The sequence below is a fragment of the Gavia stellata genome, chromosome 3 (genome assembly GCF_030936135.1).
Source record: "Gavia stellata isolate bGavSte3 chromosome 3, bGavSte3.hap2, whole genome shotgun sequence".
In the NCBI taxonomy this organism is placed as follows: domain Eukaryota; kingdom Metazoa; phylum Chordata; class Aves; order Gaviiformes; family Gaviidae; genus Gavia; species Gavia stellata.
Genome location: NC_082596.1, coordinates 19968103 through 19986079, shown reverse-complemented (window position 1 = coordinate 19986079; position 17977 = coordinate 19968103). Strand labels below are relative to the sequence as shown.

The 17977-nt window shown below is 42.5% G+C and overlaps 1 protein-coding gene across 2 annotated transcripts in view; it reads right to left on the bottom strand.

Annotated features, from left to right (window-relative positions):
* Nucleotides 1–17977, bottom strand: part of SYBU (syntabulin) — a 39497-nt gene that overhangs the window by 5750 nt on the left and 15770 nt on the right. The window contains exons 1-3 of one of the 2 annotated variants that reach the window (XM_059815313.1): nt 10988–11093; nt 10435–10554; nt 418–520 (exon numbers count right to left, since the gene is read on the bottom strand). In XM_059815313.1, coding sequence (XP_059671296.1) covers nt 418–520; nt 10435–10554; nt 10988–11084 — 320 coding nt within the window. In that variant the 5' untranslated portion in view covers nt 11085–11093. Of the gene's footprint in view, nt 1–417; nt 521–10434; nt 10555–10987; nt 11094–17977 lie in introns of those variants that run through there. The other variant, XM_059815312.1, reaches the window with a different exon arrangement.

Genomic DNA, 17977 nt, shown 5'->3' with positions numbered 1-17977 from the left:
CAATTTATTACAGAGAGAAAACAAAGTGATAAGACCAAAAGGTTAAGGTTAACGGGTTAGAAGTACTGCTTTTAACTAACACACACCCAGTTGTTTCCTCCTCCGCTCCAGCTGATGTCTTTTCTGCCTTACCTGATTGTATCTCCCATACTTGTTATGAATAAACAACAAAAAAATACCAGTCAGCTGATCTGGCATATTGACAATTTTTCTGCTCCAAATACAGCACATTTTTTTTTTTTCCTTCTCATATCACAGTACTCATTGGTGTAAGTGCTGCCCAAAAGCATAGTGTTACACAAATTGTTTTAAAACTCACAATACTGGTATTGTATGTATTAGCTGCAAGACCTTACACAGTAGTCTATCTTGGCACTAGCACCACTTGCACAATTCAGGAAAAATTGCTTTGCTTACTTGCGAGAAAAGGAAGATCTTTTGCTTCCAGAGGCAGACATACGGACTTCAGGCGCTGAAATACTGCCCGTGCTGCTTGAAGAGCTAAAATCAGCTTCACTCCCTGGAAAGGAAAAGGGAAGAGTGAAAACATGATGGAAATTATAACTCAAAGACTGTTTTCAAAATAACAATGAATCACAAGCATCCTTCCTTTGTCCATCCCGTGTGAATTTTAGAAGTTGCATGCATTTTCAAACATCCCTGAGGACAAGCGCTGGATTTGTTCCAGATTTTCAACATTTCTTCAGAACTGGCACTTCAACAAGAGCAGAAAAGAACCATTTGGACACAAACCCCTCACGCTATGGAAGCCATCTTAGGACTGGGCTAGGAACATTTGTTGTGACAACCTGTTTGCTTTCTCACAGCCATCAATACATGAATGAGGCTGATGAGGCGGCTCATGCGGCTCCTTCAGGAGCACAATGATTAGGAGCACACACTTGTAACTGGAGATTTCTCTTGCTTTAAACTATACGAAAATACTACTTGCTGGGAGGAAAGCTGCTTCTGTTTTGGTTTCTGAGATGATGTACACATACATGTATATATGTATAAATGTATATAGGCTAACAGGGTATATGCACATATATATATGTGTACACACATGTGCAGGTTTTCATGTGGCGCAGAAGCGTAGTAGGGCAGTTCTAACAGCCTTAAAATAATCCAATAATCACATGTGGCTTTCAAGGGCTTCTTGGGTGCTAAGCCATCTATCTGATTACTGCCTTCTATGGATCACAGCTTTTATTTCCCAAGCTCTGGCATATAGAAGGAAAACTGCTCTCATTTTGCTAAGGTCAGTAGTAGGTAGATGTACTAAGAAAGCCTTATCATATAGAAAAAAACCCACCCTAAAGTTAAGATTTCTTTCAGTCTGTCACTCAAATGGCTAATGTCCCAAGCCATAGCCAGGTCTCATGCTGCACAGCCACAATAATGGATGGTGACTTTATCTCAGGAGATGGAAAGAACTTTCCAACATCCTTTAAGCAGCTGGTCAGGGGGAACATCTCTCACCTGAAAATTTCTGGGTGCCGTCCCACGCACAGACAGCCCCGGCCAGCGGCCGCAGACTTACCACAAATCCCATTTTTGCTATCTTTTCCACGAGGGGGAGATGCAGCCGCAGCTACCATCATCCCCGCCGCAGCAGATAAACCTTCACATGCACAATCTCTCTTAAATCCTTCCCAGAGCTGATGGTGATGGGCACATCTGGCACCCCTGAATACCTGGGACTGGGAAAAGGCCTTGTCAGAGCTTGTCTTCACAGCCTTAAAGAGGATGAGACATCCAGCAACCATCCTTACCATCCGGTGGCAAATCTTAGCAACCCTCTGAGGATCAGACGTGCTAGGATTTAACCCAATACTTTCCCAACCTCACCAGGTCTGAGACCAGTCCCCACTTCTCTGTGCCTCTGGTTCAGCCCAGCCCAGAATCTTCCTCAGCCCAATTTTGAAGTGCTCAAATGCAAAGCTTAGCTCTTCAAAAGGGTATCCCAGGGACCCAGCTTTATCACCTCTAACCAACTCCATACCCTGTACAACACCCCTCATAATCAAACCCAAGTCACCACAGCTGTAACCAGATCAGAACCGTATGCAAGTTTGCAAGGGGAGGGAGGGAGAGCAGCAAAGCCGCTTTGTTTCACAGAGTGTTTCTATCATGTCTACAGATGCAGATGTCAGTGACCCTCTCCTTGGGGAAGCAAAATGACCGTGGGACACGATGTCTGAAGCTGCAACAGAGTTTTCCTGATAAACAAAACACTCCCATCTACAAGACTAAGATAATAAATACTGTCTCAGTATCGTGCTACTCCCAAACCTATTTTTCCAAGCAAGACCTCAACAGGTAAACACATCGCACAGATTTCATACCTCCAGTGTTCGGGCCCCCAGAACATTGTTGCCCTTGCAAGACGCCAACAGCTTTCCGAAGCCAAGTCCTGGCTGCAGCACAGAGAGCAGGAGCCCCAGCTGAGGCTCATCTCTGGTTAAGTAGACCACATCATAATCAGATCTTGCTATTGAAAGCATTTCAAGGAAGCAAGGCTTAATAATCGCCTCTTCCTGACCCGCCTGGCTTGGAGCACAGTGCTGGGAAGGGCTGCCGAGCTAGGCACTGCCGATAAGAGTCAGCAGAGCCTGGAGACACGACCACCCTGAAGGCTGAGCTTTCTGAAAGACTGAACTGCATCTGAGACCAGGAACTGTGTCTGCAAAGCAGGAATTCACCTTTCTGGCCCCGATTCTGGTAACAGCTACACACAAGCTTAACGCTGAGCCCAGGAGACTACTTGTGCTTAAAATTAGGCATGCGTCTATTTATAGGATCTTTTTATATTTTATAAATTAAAGGGGTCGCTGCTAGTATCTGTTCCAAGTGTGTTAGTTATGCTCAAGACAGCGCTGCGTGTAGCAGAGCTCGACAGCAATTTTACTAGGGGACTTTAAAAAATATTTTCTCCCATTTGGTAGATATCTCTAAGGAAAATAACATGGCATCTATCCATATAATATCAATTGCAACATATTCTCCTGGGTAAATGTGACTTCTATCTTACAAATGTCTTAACAAAGAGATGAAACTCCTTGCCTAGCAGCAATACGGGGCAGGAGCTGAACACGGTCTCTCATGTCTCCTAACGCCATTCTCCAGGCTGACAGCTCCCTAAGGACGCCTGTTGACTATTTTGGTCGCTGTGACAATGTGATTGCAAAAGCTCACACACGTAAGCCCCAGAACAGCCTGCCGATTCAGCGTTAACCATGAAAGAGGTTGACATTTCTCAAAAACATATTCTTTTGTCCTAAATGGCCATAACATTTATTTTGCCCCAGTCTGAGACTTCCTTGCCTAAGAGGACTGTCTTACCCACCCTTTCCTGCAAAAGACGCTACCTGTTGAGCCGCCGGCTTCAGCAGTATGTCATTGGAGAGATGGCCTCAGCCATATTGCAAGGATAATGACAAGTACAGTGACCATATCGCACATTGCATTCACAGCTTTTACAGGTAGAACAGATTAGGTATATTGGGCCTATCAGGACAGTATGCAAGCACAGAAATACGATGCTAGGTATGTATATAGAGACAGTATATGCATTTCTCACACAGAGTCACACAATAACACCACACGCACGCCTGGAATGTGGCATTCCAGTCTGCTATTTCTAGCCATTACAGATGGCTGGATACCTTGTTGTATGGTCTTCTGGCCTCGATATTAAAATTTCATTTGCACTTTAGCATTTAATCATTTTCCTTCTATAAGAATAAAGCTCAAACTTTCTTGTGTGCATTTTATTGTCCATTTGCTATCTAAAGAGTAAGATTAAAATATGGAGAAAAGGAAAAAGTTCAAGTAGTATCTCTGACAGGAACAGTGACAGCTGAGCAGCAGAACTGGATTCCCAAAACTCAGGTTGCATATGAGCTTATTAAAATTTAGTCTTTTTGTGTAAGTCTTTCCTATTTGCAACTTCACCACTGTTTCATAGCTGCCAAAGCGTACAAACGACAGAGCTAACCTATCTTCTCACTCCATAAACATGACCTCTTTATATGTACATCACTCTTGATGCTAGGTTTTGCATATAGTCACCCAGTGAAACAGAGCTGTAAATAAAAGAGTGCTGACAGAGACAGCTTGCCCTCAAAATGTAAAGCACTTAAATTTGCTGAGCTTCCTTGCCTTCCAAACCATCCTGTTAGATGGCAAAGAGACCAAAATATGCATATATGTTCACCACTCCGGTGCAGCAACTAGAGGACGAAGTGCCACGCTGTGTCTGTAGATAGCTTTATTTAGAGACCCCAGGGGAACCGATAGGGCCTGACTGCGTAAAAAATTCCAGCAAAGCCATTAGAAGCAGCTGGAAAAAAAGACAGACAATTCAGTTGTCATGCCCACTATTGAAAGGACCTGTATTTTTAAGAGATTTGGTTTCATTTATGTTGAAACCTGCAACTCACAGCTACATCTCTAGTTCCAGTCTTTAACAGCATAAGCAGTGCATTTCCAGGGAACACTAATGCTGCCTCTTTTCTATTTCATATAGGGTTGTTCCTGCAAGATTGTTTGTGTACACCACAAGCAATCTAGGAAAGAAAACCACGGTGCTCACTTGCACTGACAAACGTAAGAAAAAGAAGCTACAAAGAAGTGATGAAGTCTTGCTTTAGCATGTCAGGCTTTTCTTCAGATAACACCCTTAAAAATGACCCATTTCGAGGGCAAAGTCACTGGTGGGAAATGTACTCGATTCACAATGTCAAGCCTATAGCTGACAGTGGGTTTTGGTTCCGGTCCCTGGCCTTTGACTTATTACTTATTTGATTTACTATTACTATATGTGAGACTCTTATCTTGGACTTACTATTATATTTCACACCAAACAGCAACTGGGTAAAAGCAGATATAACCCTGGGAGCAAGGAACAGGACACAGGACTCTGCTCCACGTGCACTGCTCTAATCTTTGGGTGACACAAGCTGCTCCCACATGCTCTACCTCTGCCCATGTCTCATACCCTCCGCTACCATGAGGTCTAGAGTCAGCGGAGGAAGCTGAGGATGCCCAGTAAGTCGCAGTGATCAGGAACAATTATGAGAGGTGTGCATTTGAACTCCTTTAGTCTAAGGAGGGCACTGAACTCAGACCTTTTCCCCAAGCTCTAGCTGCTCAGCTGCGACACAAAGCAGGGTGGTAGCACTAGCGCTGGCCATGTGTCGAAGGAACAAGACACGCTGGTTGCCTGCACTCACAGAGGTGGTCTAGCTCCATTATGGAGGTTCAGAGTGAATCCAAGGCGTGCACGTGGGCACACTCAGGCCTGCAAGTAAGTGGCTAAGTCTGGGAGATGGGCACTCCTCTCTGGCATCTCCTGTGGACTGGTGGATGTGTGTTGCTGCCTGGCATGCTCTCTGCTGTGAATCTTGGGTTTTAGTACCTAACCATCCCCTCTGATCTTATATGCAGTTTAGTCATCGAGCTCAGATTTGTGAGTTGCACTCCCCGAACGATGGTGAGAAGCTGGGCACAGCAGTGCCTGGCATAGTCAATCCTAAGGGTACCGACAAGCACCCCCTCCCCTATCCCACCGCACTGGCCAATGAAGCCATCACTCCCCACTCTTCGCTGGACATCCGCCCGACTGCTTGCCAGTGCTCCCTCATCAGACAGATCTGTTAACCACGTTTCAGCTGATTGCGGTGTGCAGTAACAGCTGGTAACGTGGGCAGCTGACAAAGATACACTCAGAGAGGATGTGGAGCCAAACTTTCAGTGTGACTCCCCATAAACTGCTCTAACCTGCTGGGTGAGGAGTCTTCCAGCTCAAAACCAGACAGAAGACTTTGGGGAAGAACTGCAATGCAGATCCTGCTTCCCCACATTTGGATCGAAACTCGATTTTACAAATGATCTCCTCAACTCAGACTGCTGGTTTTGTGATCTAAACTAATTATCAATCTTGATTCCTGCTCATTTTGCTTGCTTACTCTTCTTACTTTGGAAGACGGTTTATCAAATAGTCAAAATTTATCTCATTAGGCAGTTTTCTGATCTCATCTAAATACTATAGTTTTGGCAGTACAAAATCTGAGCTACATTAATGCAAATTATAAGCACTGCAGATCTCAAAATGAATGCAGAATATGATTTGTGTGTGCTGTGAAACCACAATCAGTCAAGCTCTTCTCTAAAAACACAGTCACTACAAACTAATTACTGATACTGGCTGAGAGCCATCATCTATACTCTGCATATCACTATGATCTGGGCTTGTGTTTTTCTTAATTGTTTTTAATGCATGGATTTGTAGAGCAGCCACAAGCGGATGTTGGAACAGACAAAGAGCACTGCAAGTTGGTTTTTTTTTTCTGCTTTAGATATCTTAAGGAGGTTCTTCGTACAGAAATCAGCCTGACGGAATTATTTTTTGTGCTTCTATATGCAGTTTGAGCTGTTCTAACAACACCTTAAAAACGGCTCCCATAAATTTTCTCAGCCTGAAATGACCTTTGTCAGGGGGAACATATGTTCATGGAGCAGAAGGGAACAGTCTGGGGAACTTACCTTCCTGTGCAAACAAAAAGGCTCTTTGGATCAGAGACTGAAGGATGCTACTTTGCTACACCAACCTCAATAGAAACATTGAGACTGGATGTTCAAAAAATACACTGATAGTTGTATAACATGATATTCAGCTTGCATATGACAGTTTTATAAAATATATGTGTAAATCCACCTACAAACAAGTATCTTTTATAAGCAAGTATGTACTGTCACCTCAGGAGATTTTTCATATACCTGGCAGTACTATTTGGTCTGCTTGAAGGGAAATGGATAGGCTGGTCAGAAGTATTTTTAGGAGCTGGAAAATGTCATCTTTGGCAGAGATGACTTAGCAGTACACAGAAAGGGAGCGAACTCCATCAGACTGGGAAAACGTCCCAGCCCTCCCGTCACGTTGGTGGCAGAAGTTTAACAAAGGGCTTTCAGAGGCCCCTTCAACAAATCTCCTAAATCTGGTTCACATGCACGAGGAGGAGAAAGGGTGGCTGGTGCACAGCAATTAACTGTGCAGCATATATGCAAATGCATGAAATCACATGCTAAACCTGATTCAGCTGAAAGCTTTTGCACAGTCACCCTTAATATAAGACATATGGTTTTCATTACAATGTGCATGAAACATTTTAAATCAGTTTGACATGTTTTCAACAGGGAAGACAAAAACACTGGAATGAGAAACATATCTGGGAGGTAACTAACTAAACAACCCTGCAGTCCCAGGATGAAAAGCAAAATTTGTCATAAGCTAATCAAATATTTACTGTAACGCACACGTTGAAATGATTACAAAAAACTAATAGAGTTCAAGTGTCATCCATTGAAAAGAACAGTAAAACCCTACCCAGTATATTGCCTGGTTGCCTAAACTATACTTTTTACAGTAATGAAGCCAAGGTAGGTCTGAGGGCAATGCATTTCAAGTTATGACTGCTGTCATTTGCTGCTTTTTTTCCCCAGTAGCACTCTTATCGTTAAGAAGCACAAATGACAGGCAAGAGCCTGTGCTTTTCCAGCTTATTAATCCGTGCGGGTTTGTGGTCACACTGTATTCTGCCAACTCTAGCAAACAGCCACAGCCTGCCTGGATTTTGAAAGCCAACAGCTTCCTATTACATACAAAATTTCAGAAAGGAGGAATAGAGACCTGTAACGAAGTGCCTCAGCGTTGAAGCAAGACAAGGCTTGTAATACTAATAAAATATGAAACAAACCCTGCAGAATTTTCACTGCCTTTAAATACAATTTATATAACGGTATATATTAGATACGCTAGTATAAAGTAGGTTTACTATTTTGTTCCACCACGTTAAAGGTGATACATTTCAAGCTCCTTGGGGAAGCGATGACCACCTTGCAGTGGTTGCAGGCTGGATTTATGAAAGGATGACAGCTCCCCAGCTCCCAGGGGGAATTTTGGAAGTGGCACTTTCCCTATCTGCCACCTGACTTGGGAAATATCTCCCGTTGGTCTCAGTAAGAAAAGCTTCTCAGCTGTGAGAAACTTGTTTCTGGGCAGGCTAGAAGCGCTGAACAGCTCAGTGTCTGGCTCCTGTCTAAAGACCGGGGTGGGTGTTTCACACTACACCAAAAACATCAGGGTCCACACAAAAGTGGCCGAAGGAAAGCTCTCTTCCGCTGTCTGCTTTACTGGGGAAAGGATCCATCTGGGATTCGCAGGGCCAGATTTAGCTCTGAACTGGGAGGAGGCTGCACAGCATCTCCCCATCACACCACTGCATCCAGCAGTAAGAACTGGATGAGGAGGCAGGGTTCCTGTCCTCCCAGCTTACCACGCCCCTCTCCAGCTTCTCCATAAATCCACACAATTTGGGATGCCTGTCTTCTTACCCCCTGCTACACGAGTGAAATACAAACAGGCCTGAATTTCCCACAGCTCCGACTCCATCAGGAGACTGTACCCAACCCCTGCACCCCACACACCTGCGAAAACGAAGCTCTACAATCTGAAGTTTTGGGCAAAGTTGGGCAACCTCTATCTAGTGGCTTTTCTGGATGCTGGGTTTTTTTTAATGATTTTTAATTGTGGTTTCTTTATTGGAATAGGGACTGGATGTGCATGTCTCTTTTCTCCTAGGCTTTTCCTGAGATCAGAATCGTAACTTCAAGTGAGAACAAAAACGGAGGGAAGGCATCTAAGACACAGCTTCACCAGGAGTTAGATACCTAGTTACATAAAAGCAAGTAAAATACCACTACTTAAACAGCCCAAGTATTCAAAATGCCACTGCTATCTGCAAAGACCTGCTTAGTTGTTCACGCTTGAGCTTCCACTTCTGAACCCGGTAACCACCAACTTACCCAATGTCTTTATACCACAGTGAAATCAAGTAAGTGAGATTTGCATGACTAAAATAAAGACATTCCCTTAGCTTTGTATAGACATTCCCTTAGCTATGTATAAACACAGGTATATAAACACAAGGAATATATAGAGTATCCACTCAATACCCCTCAAAAAGTATTTCAAGTAATCACTCTGAGGGAAACAAACTTTTAGATAGTAATTTGGTCACCAAAAAACAAAGTTCAGAGAACACTGAAACTATTTATGATTTGAAGTCAAACATGGCCAGAAAATGGAAAGCCAGAATTTTCTACTTTCTCTTTGAAATTATGCTTTAATTTTGAAAACTGACAAATTTCTTTCTTCTTTTAAAAAGGGGGTAAAAACATCAAAAAATCTCCCCAAACATTCTAAATAGTTTAGACTGAATATTGTCTTTGTTCAGTCTGAAACAAAGGTTTTCTTTAATGTTTTGATTTGGCAGTAAACCCCCAAATCAGTTATTTGCATAGCTCCACTTTGAACATAGTAAGATGTCAGACAAAAAAGAATAGAGGATGAAAAGGAAAATAGAAGAGGAAATAATCTATCAATTCTTGAGTAAACATCGTTCAGAAAACAGTTTAAATCCCAGGATTCTCATTAAAAAGGCATTAATAACCTGGAGGAATTCCAAAAAAGGTCAACAATAATGATAACAGGATTACAGGGCACTGTTTATGAAGGGAGATTAAGGGAATGCAATTCGTGTATTCTAAGATAAAAATGAATACTGGCAACACTGCTTATCATGGGGAAGAGGAATACAGCTGGAAAACTGTAAAGAAAACCATGTAAGAGCAACAGCGGATTCTGTCTGCGATGCATGTTATTTCATGAAAAATTACTTGAAATAAAAACTGATGGTTAGTGGGAGTTGTGCATAGTAAAATGTAGCTGGAGTAGGTTCAGAATACTTTAACCGGGGAATCAGGAAGCTATTTTAAACATTGGCATAAATAATACAGATTGTAATTTAAAAGCAGAGCACAAAAAATATCTCCTAAGGGAAGATTCATAATGGCCTCTTTCGTATGCACAATATTTCTTTCTGTGGAGGTGAAGTGGGCTGAAAACCACAGAAAACAGCCAGAAGGTGCAGAAAATTCACTGCAGTAAATACACAAATTGCAAAGCATGTTCTAGCTTGACCTCACACACATTTTAAAACAAGTACTTAAGAGTGTGCACTGTGTATAGCATCGGCTTCCCTTTTTTGGCTCATATGCCACTCTGGATTAGCAGAGGAGAGAAAAAACCCTGCTTGAATGTACAAAAAGAAATTTTGACTAAAGATCACAGCTATTGCCATCTTCCATACCTGCCTCAACTCTCACCCCCAAACCCCAGTGCCCTCCTTGCGCCAGGCACTCAGCCATCTTTTCCAGATGCAGGAGCACGTCCCCACAATCCCCAGGAGACCTGCATCTCTTATCAAAAGGCATTTGGAGCTAAAAGATGAATTGGCTGGCACGGGTCTCACCCTGTCCAGCAGCCTGGGTGCTCCCTGCAAAAGTCCCACATCCGCATCCCCTACTCACTCTGATTTGCAGTTTGAGCCGTGGCTTTCTCACGGACCAAGCGCAACGCTAAGCCCGAGGTTGCAGGCATCGTCAGGCGAGAATCTCCCTTTACCGGTTGGTGTCCCACTTTCCGTGCATCTGGAGCAGTATCGGGACAATTAACGGGCCAGAGAGAGAGAAAGGAGTTACGGTGTGCCTGCTGGGAACTCAGCTTCAAACCCCCAATAAAACAGTTACTAAATTATATGAAGCGGAACAGCTTCCCTGGGAGCAGGCTCCCTGCATCCCCACAGCCTGGCCAGCAGCCCTGTATTCGGGCGCTTTTCTCCTTTGTGCTCAAGTCCAACCTCCAAAAGAGGCACAAACAGGTCTAAACATAAGCGTCTTTTCCCTTTACTGAACTAAGTAAGAGGCATCTCCTTTTATTTATTTATTTTTTCTTTGTGAAGAAGGAGATAAGTACCTGACTGCAGAAGACTTGTGCCCAAGACCCTGAACTGCAGGTGGCCTGTGCCACCAGCCCACAGCTAGGCAGGTCATTATCTAGGGCAGGTGGGACTCAGGCTTTCACCTTTTACTTGCCAGTTCGTCCTTTGCAAGTTGCTGGCTTCATTTTTGGATCGCCCACTTTTGCTCTGACATCTGGGTGCTTGCTGCAGCCTGAGCATCTTCTGAACAAAAAGAGATAGATGTCTTGAGAGGCCACAGCCCAACAACTAATTGCCTACGTCTCTACTAAGCAACATCTAAAATAACTTTTTAGAAGGGAATGGATCTTAAAATTTGTGACACAAAATTAAAAGATTGTTTTTCTAGGCCACTTTAATTTAACAGGAACTTGTAGATTTGGGTTCAAAAATACAAAACACTTTAAAGCCAAAACACTCTTTGTAGCTGCTACTTTGCTTATTCGCACTGGAAAGAAATACTTGGCTATTTGAACATGTTTTCCACATCAATTCAAGCAAACTTCTTTAAATTCAAAGTGTAAATCTAAAACAGATACAAATCCAAACTAAAAAAATTGTGCTATGCTAATAATTTTTACCTAACTTTCTAAGCATCTTTTGCTCAAAATATTTATATTCTGATTATATTCCAGTATTCTCTCTTGAAAGTTACAGAGCAATTTTTTCACTTCAGTGCGATTTAGTTAGCTTATGTCCTAAAAATATTTAATTCCTGCAAATTCACATTGCGAAATGAGACACAGAATCTCCCTGTGCAATGCTAGGCACCGTGGGCAGTGGGCCTCAGAAACAGGACAGAGAGTGCCTAAGCTTATCAGGAATGAACAGAAGAGGAAAAGGCATCTAATTAGAGCTACCTGAAGATCCACGTGTGATTTTCAAACACAAGCTTTCTTCCACAACTGAATGTTTAACACTGACTTTCCTTTCTGTTAAAAAAAAAACCAGAAGAAATAAAAGAGACAGAGACTGTTGTTGGCTTCAATAAAGGCTAACAGCGGAGTAGTTGGAGACCTGATGAGGAACGCGGGAGGCAGGGGTGGGATTCATCTGACTAAATGTAGACGTCTCTACTGTAGACACCCACGTCCCAGCCAACCTTGGTCCCATTTTTAGTCAATGGAGAGTTAGCCTGTATAACCAGTGAGTTCAAGGTACTATTTGTCTTATCCTAAAGTAAATGTTTATATATTTGGTCAGAAAGACTGCACACTAGATTAACTGATTTTATCCATTATATCTCCTCTAAAACAAAATAGGAGCTTAGTGGACTTGTGAAGGCAGAGACAATTACAACTACATTACAGATAGGGAATTGAGGTCAGATAAATTACAGGCCAAATCTGCTCCATCCAGCTTGGCTCAAGACCCTGAATTCACATCTCCCACATCTCCGAAACAGCTTCAGTAACCCCCAGAAGAAGGGAAATGGCAGATTCACCTGTTAAAGCTGTTCCACCTCCTGTGAGCGATGGGACCAGTCACCGGACCAGGTAAAGAGAGCCACTCCCCACCTGCAGCCCACAGCTCCTGAAGGCTGTTTAAGGAGACCTGCAGATTCCAATTTCACCTCTTCTGGACCACAAATACTGGGAGATTTATGCCAGCCCGAGGAGATCCAACGGGTTCTACTGGCTGCTCTGGGTCCGTTGCCCCAACTGGGAGGGAGCGTTCCAGAACTGCCATGGGGACCCCAACATTCTGAAGCATGCGGGGGGGCGGGGCTATGCAAATGACAGAACCCCCAACAGCCGCCTCCACCCCACCACCACCCACCAGACCGCACAGCGCCGGTCACCTTCCAGACCTCACAGCACCACAACGCGCCAAACCTTGGCGGGGCGACACCCCTCCGCACTGAACTCCAGGGCGCAAGCTTTGAGGATAGGGCGGGCTCCAACCCGGACACGGCATCCTCGCTCCCGGAGGGCGAGGTGTGTCCGTTCATCGCCCGGTCCTCCGGTACCCATGGCGACCGAGTCCTTAATAACTCCCTGCGCTGGCAGGTCAAGTAAGCAAATCTGCACAGCTCCATAGCAACAGACGTGAAATTAAAGCGGATCCCATCAGTAAAATATGCAGGAGGGCTCAGTGCATACAGAATTACTATCTGGAAACACTTTTATTTAAAAAATTCAGCAGTAGCTATTTTGTATGGGCCCAAAATGAAAGGCGAAGAGAAGGAAGAAGAGCAAAAGTAAATGAGAAAAAGGAACAGGATCGAAAACGGCCACAACTGTATTTGTTAGACTCTGTGCTAGGAAAGATCTCAGAAACTTCGTTGTCCCAAATAAAATCAAGAAGTGCACATATAAGAAAGGGGGAAGAGTGAGATTAAAACTGTGCAGGAAATAAATGTTGTGTACTGTTGGATTTGAATGTCAGGATGGTTGCTATCAGGTGTGGGAGAGAAATGAAGCCTTCGAACCATGTGCTTACATCTGGGAAAGATGATACATGCTCAAGTGCTTCCTCCCTTTTAATTGCCAAGGTGACGTTTTAAAAAGCAGATGGAAAGCCTTCCAGAAGCACATCTGATTGACCACTGTATATCTGCTCTTTGCCAAATATCGAGCTGCTTAAAAATCTAATGCTCAACTTAAAGCCATCCTCGTCTGGTTTAAGTTAATCAGGGAACCTGGGCTTTTCACCTGCAAGCTCCTCTGCACCCCTCAGAGAATTTATGCTTTACACTTCTCAATAAACACGGCCACATCAAGAGAATGCTTATTATTAATTCAAATACTGTAAGGCGGTACAAGAGAAACAGATATATGGACAACTTACTTACGGTCATAGGCAAGATGCTCCATCATTTGTTACCAACTTACTTCACTCGATCTTTCTTCAGAACATTTTTTTGTTCTACGACCGATTGTTTAAACTACACCGAATCAAGTGTAGCTCATTTCCGAATTTCAGCATTCTTTTGCATTTGACACCAACCACGATTTAACTATATGAATATTCCCAGGAATGGAAGAATGAATCTTCCCATCATCACTGCAAAAGTAAGGTTATGACAGACGGCAGGATGGGAGCATGGTGTACCCTTGTTCTTAACTATCCCTCCCTCAGAGAAGGTGCAGGCTTGGAATGTGGGTTATAAAGTACTGCTAAGTAAGTCACAGCAGAAAGAGAGACACATTACACTGAGGTCACCAGTTTTCTCATCGCTCTCACCTTTGCGTGATTCTGCTTTTAAAATGAAGCACACCAATTTATTTTAGGGATCAGTCAAGGCAGATTGCTATCTTCAAATACAGATTTTCTGTTGTCTGGTTTTTTTTTTTAAAACAACCAAACACTGTGACTTTGCGTTAGAATACATAGTACACCAGCAGCATTTTAAAAAGTATTTCAACGTAAGAGGTAGAAGTACCAACTAGTAGTTATACAGAACAATGAATCTCTTTGCTTGCCAGAGGATCTATTCAAGTTAGCACATTCTGTAACTTGGGTTTTGTATTCTATACCATTGTTCCTGAACAACAGGGACAACGGTTCTATTATTTTTCCCACTGCTTGCAGAAATTTGGTACAGAGAATCAACAAAAGCCATGCAAATACAAGATACACTGTTCCTGGATAAATGCACCAGTCAAACACGTCTTTCTAATATTTTATCATCCTTCCCAAGGTAAAACAAAGTCCTATCATTGCATCCTTCTGCAATCAGAGAGGTGAAGTTCTTGAGAGTGAAATGTATTTCCAGAGATACCTTTAAGACAATCCTCTCACAGAACTTACACACCAACTCATCTGTTTTTCAGGTGAAGCACATACATACATATATATCAGAGTCAGACACTATTATTCCCACACTGTCATACTGAAGAGAGGGAGCGAGCTGAGAAAACATCTGTAAAATCATACAGCCTGATGTCAGTAAGATAACCTAAATCAGAGCTTTTATGTTTTATTTTTAAAATAACCAAAGTGACTGCCTTTAGAATACAGACACATATGGAAGAAGGGTAGCAATATGGATAAACTTATCTGCTAATTTTATACTAATGGATTAACTAGCCACTACTCTTTGCTTGCACAGGGTGCCTCCAAGAATAAGTTCCTGCACATTTAGTAACCTGGGAATCTAATCCTCACACACTGGACAATACAAAAAAATCATCAGGAAGAGCATTGTATTTTAACAGGTAGACATTTTTAACATTTAGATGTAATTTGCAGCTAACATCTGCATTTTCTATCATCTAATCCGTTTGGTTTATTTAGCTGTAACATTCCCAAATGCCCAGGGTCATTTCCCTTGCCTCTTTTTTGTTAATTATCATCAGCTCCAACGCTGATTAAAAAAGCACTCGCACCTACATTGTACTCACAACCAATTTAAGTCCAATACAGTCTGCTCCACCTGTCTCTCCTAAAACTCCTAATAGTCCTAAAGCCTTCAAAGATTAATGTGTTCAGACTGGGACGTCCTTGTGACTTGACAAATTCACCATCAAGAAGCAGAGAAGTTCATACTGGCAACACATGCTGAGTACAACATTACTTACTATGGCTCGAAGTTAAATGACATTTTTAATTGAATAGCGTTGATTGTTAAAAGTTACTTTTTTTTTATTCTTTCTTTTCTATAAACTCATTGTAAGTGAAATGGCAGTACACGGACTTGAAAGATAGGGCAGGAAAAGCACAAATTGGGCCTTGCAACTACTTAACTACAGATCTGTGTGATGCACTATTTAAAGGGAAAAAAAGTTTGGACAACACAGAATCACAGAATCGCTGGGGGTTGCAGGGACCTCTTTAGACCACCTAGTCCAACTCACTGCTCAAGCAAGTCTAGCTGGAGCAAGCTTCCCAGGACTGTGTCCAGTTGAGTTTTGAGTACCTCCATGGATGGAGACTCCACCCACAAATTCTCTAGGCAACCTGGGCCAGTGCCTGACCACCGTCACAGTAAAAAAAAGTGTTTTCTTGTGTTCAGATGGAATTTCACATTCCTTAATTTCTTGCACTAAGCATTTGTATGGAAGTCAAAAAACAAGGTGAGAAAGACTGTCAAAGCAAGCAAAACAGTTCCCACTATTCTTAACAAGATGTGGACATGATCTGCAGGAATTCAGGATGGATTTTTGCAGGAGGAGTACACCAAGAATGTGAATATGTAGAAGTGTTTATGCTCCTTTTTATTCAGTTACTAAAACTGTAGGACTCAGCACAGCATCTTAATACAAAACTAGGACTAGTGTTAATTAAGCTTTTTGTGCCTTTTTGCGAGGCCATTTTTTGCAATGCATTTTCTATTCTTTTAATATTGCATAAAAGAATCACATCCAAAAGAGACAAAATCCTGAAATTAAAAGGCTCGTAACTTCCTCCTGGAGTGGATGTTTTATATCTTCCGTAATGTACCTGTCCTCTCCATCCTTTCCTGGAAACAGACACTGATTTTAAGCCAAATTCACCTATAACACTGCTGTGATTTGGATGTAATGCACAATAAAAATCATTACCAACTCTCCCAAATGAATAACATCTTCATGATTATAACTCTTTCAGAGGTTTAGCAAGATGTAGTGATAATGCATTCCAGGATTAAGCATGGCTTGCTATGCAAACAACATAAATTATCAATGATATCCAAATCTAGCTTGCTAATACTTCAAGAGCTGAAGATGACTTAGGTCCACATAACAATGCCTTAGGCTGTTAGAGGAAAAAAAAGCTATGTCATATGTCATATTTTGAAGTGTAGAAAAGAAAGATGAAGTGATGTTGCTAGAGTAGGAGAAAAGCACTGGAGCTTGGGAACAGCCAAGAAAAAAGTCCCAGGGTTCAATCTCAGTGCGATCCCACTCTGACATTTCCTGAATTATCTAAATATTTGTGTGAGTGTTACTTCTGAGATTCAGCATGTTCCAAGAAACCAATCCTGGAAACAGATAAATTTTCAGCAAAATGACAGGCATTTTGGAGGTGCACACTGATTGATGTACTTGCCTACAAAAACGTAGTGCAGGACAGAGTCTATAGAAGACAGTGGTAGGCTGCGGTTTTGTCTCTCATGTCTGGCTCCTGCTATGTAGTCATTATCACAAGACGTTTCAGATAACTAAAAAGTAGAGATTATCTCCATAAATCAGTAAGGGCTTTTGGTAGAGAGAAAGATACTATGCACAACTCTTTTTGTGCTGTAGTTTGAAGTATCCAGCTGTATGCAGAACTAGGTTACATATGACAAGGCCATGCTGCTGTTACTCTCCTCCCAAGTCCCACTTCCCTTCTACTGCTCCCCTGTTACTCCCTGCGTGTTTTGCTACATGACGATGCCTCCTCTCTGCACAAGGTCTAGATCTTCCCAACTGAGCCACCAGAAATTCATGCGCAAATAGGTCTTGGGGAAGGGACTGGATCCACCTGAAGCCAAGAGATAGCAATGAGAGAGAATTACATTAACCTCTGTGGCCAACAGTGAGGAAAATGAACCCCAGCTGTCCCCTGGCATGCTCTCTGTTTCAGGAATGTCCCTCACCTGTGTCAGCTCTCACATTGACTGCGATGTGATTTTTGGCAACTTTCTACTTAAAAGGTGTGAGAGATTTGTCAGGAGGAACTTAGAAGTACTCTCTAAATCAGACCCAGTTCCTGCTCTGAGAGTTTTGATGGATCCCAGGAGCAATATGCTTGAACTCTCCAGACAAGTTTTCCAACCTTAGAGATCAATCAATGCAGAAGCACCGACGGCTACAGAAAACGGCCCACCGACAAGAATATAGCCACGTTAAGAGGAAGCTGCAAAGATGACAAATGTGAGCTTCAAATGAATGGACGAGGATGTTGGTACATCTGTCTGCCCAAAGAATAGCATTAAAAGCAGCTCCATAAACAGTGAACTAATAAAGCAGGTTGCTTTTGACTCCTCTGTGTTGACTTTTTTTCCACCTGAAGCATATTAAAATTCCACTCAGATTGCCTTTGCTTCCCCTTCTCAGTCTTTCAACTTACATTCTTGCAACCTTACTGATTCTTGTACTCTTTTTCAGATTTTGCTGAAATTGCGCAGGCAATTAAAAAGAATTTAGCGGTGATGGAGATAAGAAAGGAGACACAGGCAGATATGT